Source organism: Pipistrellus hanaki (assembly GCF_964339955.1).
Source record: "Pipistrellus hanaki genome assembly, chromosome: 2".
NCBI classification, from domain to species: Eukaryota; Metazoa; Chordata; class Mammalia; order Chiroptera; family Vespertilionidae; genus Pipistrellus; species Pipistrellus hanaki.
The window spans coordinates 197,144,560-197,160,852 of NC_140504.1; the positions used below are offsets into that span (position 1 = coordinate 197,144,560).

The window sequence follows — 16,293 nt, forward strand, 5'->3', positions numbered from 1 at the left end:
ACACGGAAAATAAACACTAACCTGCCTTTTCCAACTGTCAATGGAACAATTTGAAAAGTGAAATGTTAGTATACATTAAACAAGACAGTGTCAGAGAGGAGGTGGGATTTGAGACTTTCCAGGCAAGAGATGGACAAAGACCAGGAACCAAGAAAACAGTGGAAATGGCACAGACCAACCAGAGGGTGCAGGCTGGGACACAGGTGAAATAAGATGGAATGGAGACTGGATAGACACGGAAAGGGTCCTTTAAATGTGGTGGGCTGCAGAAACCATCCAGGCCTCAGGCAGAGCGTGCAGTCTGTATGGCAGTGGCGTTGCGATGGATGAGATGGGGAGGGACCACCGGAGAGGTGAGGCTCTGGGACAGGAGTCAGCTGGACAGTGCCTTTTAACACATGTGTGAGGGTTTTAACGGAAAAGGCGAATTTATTTATCTTTATATTTTTATTGATTTCAGAGAGGGAGATGGAGAGATGGAAACATAAACGATGGGAATCATTTGTCAGCTGCCTCCTGCCATGTGCCCTGACCGGGAATCCATGATTTCCTGGTTCATGGGTCAGGCCCGAAAAGGTAAATGTAGACTGGTGTCTTTATCATTCAAATAAAGCAAATGATACAAGGAGAGGTGCCCGAGAAGATGGTTGAAAGTGTTCTACTACAATAGAAACTGAATTTACTAAGAAATTTTTCCCATCGTGGACATAAAATATTCAACATAAAACATTCAACGTCAAAATGTCACATCTGGATCTAAGGAAGTCCTTGCAGTGACTTCATATGGTTTGAAACACGCCCGTCCAGCTTGGATGGTAGTACCAGGTCAAGCGAAAGCAACACAACACACATAATATGGGGAAATTTTCTTCATTTTTAATTTACAGCAGAAAGAATATAAAGCATTCAGAAAACATTTTCCATAGTTTAAGGGCAATTCAAAACATTTTGCATGGTTTCCAGCAGCTGAGTTCTTCAACAGACCCATTGATTCAATGATGCTTTACATGCACAATTACAAAAATAAAACTTACAAAAAAGGAGACATCTAGACTAGTTTTACATGCAAGTCTCAGGGACCCCCCGTTGGGCGCCAACTACTGTGTGGAACTGCCATAAGCGACCGTGCAGCCAGAAAGGGGTTCGAGTTAGTGTCTTTGTTTCGTTCACACAGTACAGCTGATTTCAAATGGGTAACAAGAATAGCAATGAAATCTTCAGGAGACAGAATAAGATTAGCTATTTTTTTTTTTTTTTTAATATATAATGAAATCCTACTCCTGGCACTTGGGAATTCAGATTATCCAAGAAAGCTGCGCTTATCTATCATCTTCTATTCAAAATGAAGATTCATAACCAAGGAAAAGGGGGTCAGAAGTGCTTCGTATCGGCGGGAGTGTGTCGGCACCTCCCCTAGGATTCACAGTTTGTACTGCTGCTTCCTGTCCCCTCCACGAGAACCCTCCCAGTTCTCCATCCGTCTTTCTCTTCCCGAACCGTCTAACTCACTCAGCGAGTAATGTAGCATGTGGAACACCAACACAATAGAATGAGTGTGAGGGTTAAAAAGCAAACCCACTGAGGTCATTACTCTTGTCAAAAGATCAGTTTTTTTTTGTACCAGAATAAATGGAATAAACATCTAGATTCGGCATTTAAGATAGGATATTCTGAGAGAGCTGGCTTTCACGTTCTATTCCCATTTAGGAATGCAGGTGTGTGTGTGTGGGTGTGTGAATGACTGTGTCCTCCTGTAGGTTAAAACTGTGTAAAATAAAAGGGGTCGTGGGGGTGAGGGTGGGACTGCAACAGCTGTAACATAACCCACACATTGAAAAGAACAAAACCGAGTCAGCTCAGTTTACAAATGTACAGGTGGCGACTAGCCGTGGGGCTGCCACTGTGGTCGAAGCTGATCACAAGCAGTAAGACGTATACTGTACAGTAATTTGAGGTTGGCAGTGAAAGGAAGTAATTAAAAAACAAGTACAATTATAGAAAAGGCACCAAGAGCACTGACCCCAGTTTTTAACCTCGGTCCTGTTGTGTCTACCTTCCTTCTGAAAAGACACCAGTTTAAAAGCTTATTTGTGAATATTTTTAGGCTTCACAACGAGCCTTGAGTTGTAACTTACAGTTGGCAGCCAGAACCAAGACAACAAAACAAAAACAAAAACACAAAAAAACAACAACACACGACTATGTCAGCTTGACACCTACTGGTCCTGAAACGTAACCTGGGAATTTTTAAACTGGCATCGGCAGATGTGAACTTGATTCTCCTGGATTGGACGTTGGAATTGAAATGTTTAAAAGCATCCGATTTCTTTGGCTCCTCGTTCTGTGAGAATAGTCATATGCCGTGACATCCCTACGGGACCAGTCTGCATCTTTTAAGGTTTTAGCTATTTCTTTTGTGTGCAATTCTTTTTATTACATTTTCTGATTTCCAGCAGGAGATATGAAAATGTGAGACATTTTTTTTCCTACCTTTCGGACTATTTCTTTTGTCAGGGTTTGGTCGTCCTAGGTGTTCTTTGTTGGAGCGAGTGGATGGTATTAAGCTGTTTGCGGATTCATCTTATGATTATCTGTTTAGCAAAAGGAACTTAATTTTCTTAAGCAATATTAGCATTCACATTACTTGGCACCATTGGCAAAATTTTTTTTAAATAAAATAAAATAAACTCCTGATAGCCAAAATTAAATGTAAACATATCCTTTTTTTAAGTAATGTTACTCTGCCTTTTCTCCTAAGTCTAAATACAGTAGCTCTTTTTTTAAAATTTTTTGCAGTTTAGTCATGCTTTAGCAAAATGTTCTTCTAAAGAACATTTAAAATAAAGTACTCTTATAGTGAAATAAAGTTTTTTTTTTGTTTCATTTTACAGACCATAGCCACTAATGCTTTGCTTTTGTTCATTTCTTTTTTCTTGATTTCATGCACATATCTCTTTTGTTTTAATATATACAGTATATACAAACAATACATCCACATTTTTCTTGCTCATTCAGACAAAACTATACAAATAATTTTATCTTGCCATGTTATTGACCTTTGTGAATAAAATATTTAGCAATTAATATAATCCCTTTCAAGTATTTCTCACTTTCCATCTCTACCTTCTATATATACACAGAAACTGCTCCGTTTGGATGAGATATAGCCAAAAATATGGAATTTACTGGCCAGAACGCAGCACCACGCTGATCTTTTAGGTGGCAAATGTCCAGGCAAGGTTTATGATTCCTCGGAGTGACTACACTTCCCAGGGTTACTGGAGAAAGCTGCATGCTTTACCCATTCTCTGAGTAACCCTCATTGCACATGAAAGTAAGGCAAAAAAATTAAAGTGCTGAACATGAGAGGAGGGATGCGATGATTCCGCGCAGGTTCTTGGGAGGGGGTGGGGACAAGAAAACAACTCTTGACGCCAGAAGCGGCTTCTCCTTATTTCCCATGCATTACCCGTTTGCCACGCCCGCCCCTCTGCAAATTTCCACAAGACATTAAAAACCTGCAGATTTTTTAAAAGTTGCATTAAGTGTGCTGTAGAGGTCAAAACAAGAACAAACATGACAGTGAAGGAAATGAGAACGCACGGACGCAATCGAGATTGGGATGACCGAAGCCCTCCGCCGACAACGAATCCCGAAGAGTCAGCTTCTCGGAAGGAACTGGCAGGTGCGGGAACAGCGTCCTCTCGTTGCCAGTGCATCCCGCCGCCTCTTCCCTATATTTTTGGTATAAATATTTGTACAGTTTCCACGCGATGTTTGAGTACAGCCCTATGTGAGCGGGAGAGCGGCCGCTTCCCCAGAGGGAGCCTCTCCCTTCCTCGCGATCCGACAGAAGATTTGAGTTCCATGATGTCTTGCTGATCAAATTAAAAGTTGTCCATGAAAGTGCAAATGCAATGAACAAAACATTCCTGTTAAAATCCTGCAGCTGATCTCTCCAAAACTGCAGAGGGATTGTGTGTGAGTGTGTGCGTGTGTGTGAGTGCGTGTGTGTGTGTGTGTGTGTGCGCGCGCGAGCTTGAGTGTTGTTGCATGTCTCTGCTAAAAACAGAAATGAAAACAGTCTGAAAAGCAATGTCACATTGCTAAGGGATGCTGCTGTGTGTCTTCAAGTTCCTTGGCCCTTTTCAATTCTTTCACTCTGCAAGAGAAACACAAGACACCAGGTGATAACTACGGAGCGAAAGGGACCAGGTCCAGGAAGGGCAGTCCCATTCCCTCGAAAGTAAAAAAAAAAAAAAAAAAAAAAAGAGAGAGAGAGAGAACAAAGAAGAAAAAGGAAAAAGACCATTTGAGGACTGAGGGCCAAAGAAACCGGTTTAACTGCAGGGGGACATGCTCCAGAGGAAGGCAGGGCCCTTCCGGAATCTCGGCTCTGCCGCCACCTGCTCCCAACACAAAGCAGAACCGAAACTACTTCACGGATCGGGCGCTGCAGTAACGTGTGCGCCTCAGACAATGTTCACCGGTCAAGCAGCTTTCTCCTCAGCCGGAGGCACCACCCCCGCCCTGCAGCTCCTATAATTCCAGGCGATGCCAGCCAGGGTGCGGCCTGGCCTAGGGAACGTGCTGCCTTTGCTCAGACTCAGGACTGCCAGGGGCCTGGGCCCTGAGCTCACACTGCGTGGCTCTCGGGCTCACTCCCGGGGAGCCTGGTGTCCGTGCTCCCGACGTGCTTCCTAGAAGAGATGTTCCGGGCACCTCCCCACCCCCATACTCCTAGGACATTTGCCGCCTCCCCACCCCCATACTGCACCGAAGGGACTTGGTTCCAACTGTCCAACAGGGTGTGCTGACCACATCCAAATGGAACCCTGCCCGAGCCCTGGAAAGCTGACCTCAGCGGAGGGTTTGCTAAGGACGGCCTCCAGTCCGCGTTTTAACGTGAGCACGCGCTGCGGTGTTTGAGCGTGGCCCCCTGACGCAGGCAGACTAGGTGCCAGGGCAGAGTTCTCTCACTGACCAGCCAAGACCCCGCCTTCGTGGCAGAAGGATCACATGCCAGCGGCCCCGGGGTCTAACCCCCCCAGAAGTGGCAGTTTCCCAGGGCGGGGGCTGTACTTCCACGGCCTGGCGGGCCATCTGGCTGTCTGTCTGTCTAACGTGGGTCTTGGGAATACAGATCTCTAACCCAGAGGTCAGTAACGTCTCTCCCGGTACCTGCAGTTCTATTGGCACGTTTACATTTACTGCAAAGCCGATGGAGTTTACTCTCTGGATAAACGCGAGTGGGAGAACACGTGTGGAAACCCAGTGGGGGGAAGACACTGGAAACCCAGTGGTGAAGGAGCAAGGTGCTTGTTCCAGAGGCGGCACATCTGCTGGGACAGCGGTTCAAGATGCCACTGGCTCTGCTGGCCGCCTCCGGGCAGCATCGCTCCCACCGTATCATCATCGACACGAGAGAGGAGGGCAGCACTGGGCGCCTTGCTCGTCTGATTTCGTTGCTGAACACAGCAGCCCAGCTCGATCCAGCAGAGGATCGTTAAGACCGTTAAACCCGTCTTTATTAACAGGTGCGTTTAGAAGCCGTGGCTGTGTTCCTAGCTGCACCCTGGCCTTATTTAGTTTTAAGTTTTATCAGGAAATGCACGGTGGTTCGCTAAGTTCTCGGGTAACCTGGGCATGACCTTACAGAGGGTGCACCATTCCAGGTCCCTGGTTTTAGACATGCGGACTTGGTAAGCCGGTGGCTTTTTAAAAATTGAAACATGCTCTCGTCTGCGTTCAATTTTTAAACATGCAATGTCTACACTAGCAGCTCTTTGGCTGGAGAAATGCAAGGCATGCAGCGATGCCACGTGTACCTCTGGGCATGCAATGGTCTGCGCCTGCTGAACCAGGGCCGACGTGCATGCTTCTTCGAGTGCCACATCTGGCACGGGGCCCGGCCACAGACAGGCACGGGGCCAGTCCACAGACAGGCACGGGGCCCGTCCACAGACAGGCACGGGGCCCGTCCACAGACAGGCACGGGGCCCGTCCACAGACAGGCAGGGGGCCCGTCCACAGACAGGCACGGGGCCCGTCCACAGACAGGCACGGGGCCCGTCCACAGACAGGCAGGGGGCTCGTCCACAGACAGGCCGGGGGCCCGGCCACAGACAGGCACGGGGCCCGGCCACAGACAGGCAGGGGGCCCGTCCACAGACAGGCACGGGGCCCGGCCACAGACAGGCAGGGGGCCCGTCCACAGACAGGCACGGGGCCCGGCCACAGACAGGCACGGGGCCCGGCCACAGACAGGCACAAGGCTCCAGCTCGGGGCAGAGCTCTGGAGGATGGAGAATTCTTAACTCCAAACCTGACAGCACAGACCCAAGACAGCCGTTCCCGTGCTTTCTAGAGGGAAACAGAGGTGCTTTACAAACATCAAGCTCCTCACTGAGAGAAGAGGGGAGGGGAGGGGAGGGGAGGGGAGAGGAGAGGAGAGGGGAGGGGAGAGGAGAGGAGAGGAGGGAAGTATAGCCAGATGGGTTTCAGTTTCATAGGGAAGAATCTGTCATCAGCTGGTCACGACGGGTCTAGAGTGTTATCTTTAGTTAAAACGGTCAGATCTGTGTTTTTGCGGTTTCTCTCTGAAATAATTAAAAAGCCAACTACGTTTTCGTAAGGCTTTTAGGCTGCCATGTAAGCACTCTGCTCTGAAAGGAGGGCTGCCTCACACACGCTCCGGGCAGCGACGGCTCCGCGGTCCACACGGGGAATGAGACACGGAGGTTGTCCGACGCGGTTTCAGATGCACTCGCCTCCGGAGCTAACGTGGAGAGCTCAGTCTTAGTTTCGCGCTGAGGGGCTCAGCAGGCTGGCATTGTAAGTGACGTCGAAATGACGCAGGTATCCTGGCTGTGGTTCGATTCCCAGTCAGGGCACAAGCCTGGGTTGCAGGCTCAGTCCCCAGTAGGGGGCGTGCAGGAGGCAGCTGATCAATGAGTCTCTCCCATCATAGATGTTTCTGTCTCTATCTCTCTCCCCCTCTCCCTTCTTCTCTGCAATCAATTAAAAACAATGACTCAGGTATGTTTTAAAGCAGGAAGTCATTGACAAAGGACTGAGGAAAGGGGAAGAGAACGCTTATGTTCTGACGGCTTCACAGGCTGCTTAAGGCCTGCTGCCTTCTCCAGCCGTCAGGACACACCTCTCCCCAGGCTGTGAATGGAGGGCGAGGGGTGGGTGGCCATGAGCTGCCCCGGAAGCAGGCACTCCAGTTAGCAGTGCGGGGTCCGAGGCCTTTTGCCTCCAGTACCGCAGGATAACAAAGAAGTGTCCTTCAGGTTCTTACTTTGTTGTTTTCCCAAAGCACCAGATAGAAAACGCGTCTGGAAAATGTCCACGGCCTGAGGGAAGTGTGTTGTTGAAAACCGATGACAATTGCATTTTCCATTTCTAGGATGTCATCCTTCGTATGACCCAGCTGTGAGCTTATTACCATGTTTCGGAGAGAAAAAACACCTCCCCACAAAATGTACGCATCGATTTTCAACACAGATTTGAAATGTGGGAAGAGTGGGTCTAAGCAGCCAGGCGATGGGCAGACTGTCAGCCTCCATCTCCACACTGCACCGTGCAGGCCCCGCTGAGGCCTCCCTGAGGCTCTCACAGCCGCCCGGCTGGAACCGCATGGAGTCAATGGGACCGGAGGGCAGGGTCGGGGTAAGACGGGTGTCTGACTGTTTTTAAAAAAAATATGTATTTTACTGATTTTTTACAGAGAGGAAGGGAGAAGGATAGAGAGCTAGAAAAATTGATGAGAAACATCGACCAGCTGCCTCCTGCACCCCTCTTCTCCTCTTCCCTCCCCCCCCATTACTGGGGATGTGCCCATAACCAAGGTACATGCCCTTGACCAGAATCAAACTGGGGCCTTTTAGTCCGTAGGCTGACACTCTATCCACTGAGCCATACCGGTTTCAGCTGTTTGACTGTTTTGTCTTCAATCAGTTATCAATCCAATAAAGTACGTGTGGATGTCATACTGTCTCCACAGAAACAGAAGACAGTGAGTTCTCTTACTGAAGTGGTTTAGAACAACACCCGATACTATCATTTCTGTTACCAAAGTCTAGGGAATAGAGTTTTCAGATCAGAGTGTTTCCAACAGAGACAGGAACCTGTCGCTGGCTTCTCTTATCCAAGTTACAAACAATCCCTAAAACGCACAGGTCAGGCCAACTAAAACTGCGTCTACCACTAAGGACACTCAGCGGAAGTCCCGGCCACCATCTCGGGAGTGTCTACCTGCTCACTCGTATTTCCGAACTTGCTAGAATGAGTTCGTGCTCCTTTTCCATCATAATTCTCTGTGGTTGTCCATCTCTGGAAGAAGGTTTGCTTTCTATCTACCTGTGAATACTGCCCTATCTTACAGACGCTGTATTGATACGCCCTATAAAACAACGGGAAAAGGCAGTGGAGGAAAAGAATTCAATGCTATAAACTGAAACCAAAATCCACTGATTGAGCTGGTTTCATTAATATTACCTATACTGTCAGCATACTTTCCAGCGGGCAGACTTGGTAAACATAAACCAGAATTGTGGAAACTGGAGTTATCCTTGGAAATCCAGTGCCTACGGCCACCAGACCTCTAGAACCTAGAACACAGGTGTTCACTGAACTGCCACTGGGCTGGGCTGCACAAACCCGGCTTCGGCGGGGGCAGGGGGCGGGGCCTGTTTTCTGCCAAGGGCATTTGGATATTTATAACATCATTCTCAGGCCACACAAAATTATCAGCTTAAAATTAGCCTGCTGTGTTTGGTTAAACATTTCATTCACTCGCCCCTAATGCCTTGGCAGGGCCAGACCCAATTTGTCCTCAGGCCTCCTATGGCCCTCGGGCCCGATGTTCCCCACCCTGGCTCAGGCCACTGGGTTGTGGTTCTCGAGGGACTGTGCTCTTTCGGTGCCAAGAAAGACCTGCACGTCAGGGTCCAGGCCGCCTAAGGCACATCCTGTTGTAGCTGCACTTACTTCTGAACGTCACAACACAGACGCCAGCAAAGCTGTCTTCTCAAACGGGCAAGGCAGCGAATACAGGACAGAAACCACAAGGGAGGCCCGGCTGTGCCTGCCGAGAGCGGCCAGGGCCACATTCTGAACCTCCTCCCAGTGACCTGGAAGACCGTACCCACCCAGCGGCTGGAGCGGAGGGGATCGTGCCAGCGGGATCAGACCTGTGACCATTCAACTATGAAGGACAACCCAGGACGTCCCCAGGCATTCCAGGCCACACCCCCCCTTGGGGTGCTGCTGCGGTCTCAATAAAAATAAAAAGGAGAAAAAAAGAATGCGCCGGAGTGATGTATGAGCAACAGCACCGATAGCCGGCCAAGTCCAGAGGCTCCTTTCCAAGGGACACCCCACGATCCTGTGACTCGGGGACGGCAGGCGCGGCTCCAGGGGAGTGCAGGCACCACCGCCTCATGGCACCCACACCGGGCGGCACCCATGCCGGGACAGCACCCACACCGGGCGCTCAGCCAGGGCAGTGGTTGGTGAGTCCGTGGGTTTGGGCAGCGGAGCCTTGCCACTCTGGACGCCAACAACACGCAGGGCAGCCGGCGTGGCTTTCGGGTCAGGTACCTGTCGCTCCGAGGCTGCGACAGCTCGCGGGGAACTTTGGGAAAGAGAGGCCTTGCCGCTTTCCAGGAAGCTCGTTGGGATTGCAGAGCGCGAGACAGAGGCCCAATAAGGAGGACCCGGGGCGGGCGTCTGCTTTCACCCCCCACTGCTCCGAGGCCCCTTTCCTGGGAGAGGCAGGAGAGCCGACGTGGAGGCAGGAATGACCCCTCGGTGACCGGTCCCACACCCAGGGCCACCCGGAGCCGCCTCAGCAGACGGGGCCAGAGAAGCGGGAGCTCTGCTGCCGGCTGGGCCGCTCCCTCTCGGCTGGACAGTCCCCTCCGGGTGTTGCTGGGGGGCTGCCTCGCAGAGCAGCACGCATAACAGCGCGGAGTAGAAGCAGAACACGTGAGGACCCGCCAGGGACACCTCACAGGGCCTCAGCGTCGGCTAGTTACCTAGGTGATGGCAGCATCTGGCAAGTCAGGTGTTTGGAAACCCAGTCGTCAAACAGAGAAAAACGCGGGGCTTAACATGTGTGTCCAAGCCCTGCTGGTGTGGCTCAGAGGCTGAGCCATTGACATAGGAACCGGGAGGTCACGGTTTGATTCCCGGTCAAGGCACATGCCCTGGTTGTGGATTCGAACCCCAGCAGGAGGCTGCCGATCCATGATTCTCTCTCATCGTTGATATTTCTGTGTCTCTCTCAAAAAGAAAGATAAAAAGATAAATAAAAATGTGTGCCCAAGAGTGTGACCTTTGCTTTTTCCAACTGGGGTTCTTTTATTCCAGTGGGACAGCTTCACCCCCTTCTCTGAACGTGGTAACTCAGCCAGCATGTTCCCGGGAGAGGCTGTGTGGGCCCCGAGCCCCGTGGCCTGTGAAGACCCGCAGTCATGTGACAGGTCACAAAGCCCATGCAGGGTATTGCTCCAAGAGGGGGCGTCTGTCCACCTGTCGCTTTCCAGCGGCGGCCGCTCTGATCTCGAACTAATACCCCCACGAGCAGCATATGAAGGCCAGGCGGAAGCCGCCCTACCTGGAAGGAGGCGTGGGCCTTCCTCCCACCCAGGCCGTGAGGATCCATCGCTGCGGGGCCCATTCCTGGCTGTTTCCCTCCCGCGTGGGGATCCGGGTTTCCGCTATCAGATGGAGGAACCTCCTGTTCCCTGCCCGGCACAGCCCCCCGGGCGGCAGTGCTCCCATCAGGTGCACGGGGGTGGGGGGTTCTGGACCTCAGCCATCCTCCAGGCGCCGGCCGAGAGCAGTGGGACGCCAGCGCTCACCAGGGAGGGCGGGGAGCTGTCGGCTCCACCTCCGTGTCCTACGAGCCTTCTCCTAACGGACAGCCAGGGCGTCCACGGCCAGACGCACCCAGGATGTGAGCCAAGCCGGAAGGTGCTGTGAAGGCTTTTTCAGCCTCTTTGAGGCTGAGCCTGCGGGGGCAGCCGGGCTGGGGGGTGGGGGATTGGGTGGGGGTGGGGGTGGGGTGGGGAGTGTCCGGTGCTCTGCCTTTGCTTTGCCCAGGGGGAGCCGGAAAGTGGGGCGCATTCCTGGTGGCTGCGCTGTGCCATCGGCCTGTGTCAGTCCTGATGGCCGCCATCGTCCACTGACCCAGGAGCCTTCGCTGTGCCAGCCGGGGGCTGCGGCCAGCAAGGTTCCACAGACACATCATCCCAGGACGTTTAATTAAGTTCCAACTAGTTCTTTCATGGGGAAACGGTGATAAAGTGCAATATCATCTTCCTTCATGCAAACTCCAGGGACACAGGTTCTCCCGAGAACGTTCTGCCTCCAAGAGCAAGTTCGACCTGGGACCGCGAGGGGGCGTGTCCCCGTGGAGTCTGCGATGGGACAGAGAGGGCGCCATCGCACTGGCCTCAGACAAAGCCAGAGGCAAGCTCTCCCTGCAATCACAGGGCTAGGTGAAGAACATTCTAGAAGGAACCGGAAGCTTCTCAGCTCCTCTCCCCAGACCCCCCTGCAGGCTCTGGGCGCAGGAGGCTATGAATCCCGACTTCCTGAGACTTGTGGGAGCTCAGGACGGAGAGCAGGCGGCTTTCGTCTCTATGGAAACGAGGCCTTGTTTCAGGAGGAAGTGATAAAAACTCAGGTCTCCCGTGGGTGTGGCTGGCAAATGGGCCGTGGGCCAGCTCGGCCGAGCGTGGCTGTGAGGGCCATCTCGTCAGAAGGGCCACCCACTCTGCCGGTGAACTCTCCTCTGCTGTGTTCCAGCCGCCGTGGCAGAAGCCAGTGGTTGCCATGGAGACGGTCTGACCTTTGAAAGAGTGGGCGCACCGTGAGAGTGGGAGCAGACCCTCGGCGCGAGGTGGGGGCGAGAGAGAGTCCCACGTTGCACTTCAGGGCGCCTTCCTTAGCACGACGTACGTGTGAGACACATGGGACGAGCTCATCTGCGAGGTTGCCTGTGTTTGGGGACTGGATTCCCGGCTTCAAACCAGATTTCTGGCACGAAATCCCGTCCAAGGCCCGCCCGGCAGGGACCCTCACCCCGCTGCCCGCTGACACAGGAGCGAGGCCTACGTGCCACCATTTCCTTAAAATGCAGGTGATGGGCGCATCGCCTCTTAGCTACAGCGCAGGACACGCGGAGGGGGGCTCACACAGCGCCCCCAGAGGGGGCCTCACACAGCGCCCCCCAGAGGGGGCCTCACACAGCGCCCCCAGAGGGGGTCTCACACAGCGCCCGCAGAGGGGGTCTCACACAGCGCCCGCAGAGGGGGTCTCACACAGCGCCCGCAGAGGGGGGCCTCACACAGCGCCCACAGAGGGGGCCTCACACAGCGCCCCCCAGAGGGGGCCTCACACAGCGCCCACAGAGGGGGCCTCACACAGCGCCCCCCAGAGGGGGCCTCACACAGCGCCCACAGAGGGGGCCTCACACAGCGCCCCCCAGAGGGGGCCTCACACAGCGCCCCCCAGAGGGGGGCCTCACACAGCGCCCACAGAGGGGGGTCTCACACAGCGCCCCCCAGAGGGGGCCTCACACAGCGCCCCCCAGAGGGGGCCTCACACAGCGCCCCTTGCTGGCTTTGGCTGTAAACACCAGAGGTCAGCCCTGCTCCCATGCCCACATGTCACAGGGAACGTCGGGGCCGATTCTGAAAGGTGGGCTCTGGGCACTGACTTACCTCGCAGCGTCAGGGAGGGGAGATCAGAAAATAAAACGGGAGGGACAGGGGGACGGGGCAACGGACGTTCTAAACAAGATATTCATTAAACATCAAAACGCCGGTGCCACCTACGGAGCCTTCTTGCTTTAGAAACTCGGACGGGGACGAGAGGCGCTCGAGAGGCAAACGGCCTCGCGCCCAAGCACCACGCGCTCCCTGTTCCGGCCCGAAGGGTCCCCCGTGTGTGCACGGGGGGCGACTCCCCGTCCTCCGCATGCCCTGTGCGGCCTCCAGCCCCCTCGCTTGCTCATGCATCGGGCATCGGCCCGCCGGCCCTCTCCGACCGCCTCCTCCAGGAAGTAGTGTTAGTATCGGGGTTAGTTTCACGCGCGCCTCCCTTCATTCCGAGGACGTGAAACTGACGGGCATACTCGGCGCAGCCCCATGCAAGCAAGCAGAAAGCAAAGACCGAACACGGAGGAAGGTGCTGGGCCGGCAGGCAGCGGCACTCACCCTTTTGTACAGCCTACGGTCCGCCAGGGGGCTTCAGTAAAACAACACCAGACAGCTATTAGCAGGGGGCCGACAGGCTCACACACAGCTTTACTTCAACACAAGCAGACAGTTTAAAAGTGGCTCCTGGGGGGGGGGGGGGGCCGAGGGGGAGGGAGGCAGGTGGTCTGGAGTGTGAGATGAGCAGGTAGAGAATCCACCCATTTGTTCTTATGTATGTCCCATTGTTATTGTGTTTGTGTAATCCTCACCTGAGGATATCTTTTTTCCCACTGATTTCTAGGGATAGAGAGTTGGAGGGAGGAGAGGGAAAAACACCTCCCGCAGGAGTCCCTACCGGGGCTGAGGAGGTATACGTGCCCTTGACTGGGAGTTGAAGCCGTGACCCTCCAGTCGACAGGCAGGCGCTCTAACCACTGAGCACACCAGCCAGGGCACCAGTTTATTTCTAAGTCTAGAAATGTTGGGGTCATGTGACAAGCCACAGCCTTCCTCTGAGCATGCGGCTCAGTGACCCTGATGGAGACAGGAGCTCCAGCTCCCAGGGGAGACTCTCGGGGTCCCCTCAGCTCCGGCATAGACCAAGGAGTGGCGTGAGTGCCTATCTCAGCTTGCGTCCAGAGTCTGAAGGGTTACTGCAGCCTCCCTGCCCATTTCCAAAAACCGAACCAGGGCGGGCATGGGACCGAGAGGGCCATCCGGGCCTTTTGCCCCACATAACGGACACACTCGGAGTTCATAACCTGACCCTCTCTTCCTCTCACGCCTCCCCGTGGCCGCCCAGACTGCTGGCGTTAAAAAGGAGCCTGGACGGGCAAGCCTCCGTGGCCTCTCCGCCCGGTTACGGGAGAGGCCTCTGCTCGGCCGGCGCCGGGCGGCCTCTCACCCCGCCCGGTGAGAACAGGCCGGGCCTGGCCACAGAGGGAGAGCTCAGTCACAGGGACTGCATCGCCGGCCCTCGTGGCCAAAGCCGAGGCCAAGACCAACAGGAACAGGAAAGACTAACCTGCGACACCTGGGTTTCTGGCAGTGGCCTCAAGGAAGGACGGGAAAGGCCATTTCCTTGACAACTGCCTGGGAAGCAGGCACCGGGCCGCCCCGCGCAGGGGAGGGGGCCCGGGGGCTTGGGCTTCACAGGAAGAGGAGGAGCCGGAAGGAGGGTGCTGACCTCCTGAGCGTGCGGAAAGGGCCGGGGGCTTGGACACCCTCCTGGGGAAGGAAATAAACCCCTCTCTTCGGGTGCGAGGACTCCGCGCCGGGCAGAGGCAGGACGGGGACACAGAGGCTGGTGTGGGTGAGGCTTGTGGGACTGACCTCGTTACAGAGCACAGCTCACCCGCCACCCGGGACCTGCCTCTCCTAGCCAGACCCGCCGTGTCCGCATCCACGGGGCGTCTCCTGGCGTCTCCCCGGTAGCTAATCCTGGTGGGGAGAGAGCGGGTGGCTCCTGGCAGAGCACCCTGGCCTCTGGGCACCCGCCTTATCCAAAAGGAGGCACTTTTTAAGGATTTTATTATTGCTCATGTGTGGCTCCGGCCCTGGTCCCTCCTGTCGCCACAGAAATGAGTTTTTCATTCATTTAAGTAAAATGACAGGTAGCCAGTGAGCCCCTGTGAAGGCTCAAATCAAAATGGTTCCACAGTTCGCAAGCGGATGGCTTAGGAGTAAGAAGAACGAAAAGTGGGAGGGAATCTCTGAGGAATCGGACTGGACTTGAACATGGGCTTTCGGGGCGACTGGCCGGGCCGGGCCACGAGCAAACAGCACGGCTCCCGGTGCACGGAAATGCCAGGACCATAGGGACAGCGGCCTGGACGCCACTGCTGCAGCCAGCGGCCTGGGGAGGCCTGAGCAAAGGAAAATAACTGCACCAGCCCCCGGATCCAAGGACAGAGCCTGATCCTCACTGAGCATGGTCCAGCTGGAGGAGCCACGGAGAAAGCCCACCGCCTGGCTCCACGGGGAGGGCCGGGGTCTGCGGGGTCCACTCTCTGCTGTGGGGTCCACTGTCCGGGCCTCTAACCTCAGGGCTGCGCCCCTCCCTAGCACCTCCCCATCCCTCCTCAGCCTGGCTTTCCTGGGGGATGCCAGAGCCTGCCGTCTGCCATGCGTCCAGCAGAGGGCGCCGGCCACTCCCGGACAATCCACTGTGTCTTTCCGGGGAGAAGAGAAAGCCTGTCTGTGTTTGGGACACACAATAGCCCAGTGAGGCTCCAGGGTGAAGAGCAGACAGCAGCACGGCGTGGGAACCACAGGCCGAGGGAAACGGCGGATTAACAGCTCGTCCAGCTAAGCTGTCCTCACGCCGGATTAAAACAGAAACTAAATCCAAACTGGTCTGGAGCTCCGTCGGGCACTGTGACCAGCGTTCCGCAGCGGCAGCTCAGTCCAGGAGGCTCACCCTGACTCTCTGCGGGAGGTGGGGGAGATGGCTCTCGGAGGGAGTGAACGGGTGGCTCAGAGATCAGGCTGCTCTGTTGGCTGCGATGAGTCCAATGCACAGATGAGATGAGGATGAAGGGACCTACCTGTGGCGGCAGCGCCGTAGAAACCGCATTATCTTCCGAGCAGCCTGGTCCTGCTTTTTGGTTAGCAAACTGCTCCTGCACAAAAGCCAGAGTGTCTGTCACCGTCACGAGAAGGGAGGTGTGGGCAGGGGTGCCGGGTTGTAAGGAAACAGTTTGCGTAGCAAACCCAACAGCGGAGCGGGACCTGCTTCCGGGACCCGTGAGGGGTCATGGGGAGCGGGGAGCGGGGAGTGGGTGAGGGTGGGGGAGGGAGGGGGAAGCACCCCCAGCTTGCCGGAAACCAACGTGACACGGACAGTTGATGTCAGACTGTCCTCCCAGCTCTGCCTGGCGCTCGCTCTGCTGAGAGAGGCGTTGCAGGCTCCTGGTCTAAAGGGACCTTTGGGCGACTGTTTCCTGAACTCGCTGTTGCCTGTCTCCCCGGCCTCAGACACGCTCCGCAGAGCTTCTCCCCACTGCCCCCGGCCTCCCCTGTGGAGACAGTGCTCACAATGGCCACCTGGCCTCTGCCACCTGACCTGCGCCCATCTGAC

The 16,293-nt window shown here is 54.7% G+C and overlaps 2 protein-coding genes across 10 annotated transcripts in view; both read right to left on the reverse strand.

The window, feature by feature from the left end:
• PER3 (period circadian regulator 3) overlaps positions 1 to 16,293 on the reverse strand; it is a 147,031-nt gene that overhangs the window by 46,859 nt on the left and 83,879 nt on the right. The gene's annotated exons all lie outside the window — the stretch shown is intronic.
• CAMTA1 (calmodulin binding transcription activator 1) overlaps positions 857 to 16,293 on the reverse strand; it is a 540,293-nt gene continuing 524,856 nt past the window's right edge. For 6 of the 9 annotated variants that reach the window (XM_084875716.1, XM_084875715.1, XM_084875713.1 and 3 more), the window contains 3 exons: positions 15,761 to 15,835; positions 13,233 to 13,263; positions 857 to 4,162 (listed from right to left, as the gene is read on the reverse strand). In XM_084875716.1, the coding sequence (XP_084731842.1) occupies positions 4,130 to 4,162; positions 13,233 to 13,263; positions 15,761 to 15,835 (139 nt within the window). In that variant the 3' untranslated portion in view covers positions 857 to 4,129. The remainder of the gene's footprint in view (positions 4,163 to 13,232; positions 13,264 to 15,760; positions 15,836 to 16,293) is intronic. The other 3 variants (XM_084875718.1, XM_084875717.1, XM_084875714.1) reach the window with 1 other exon arrangement.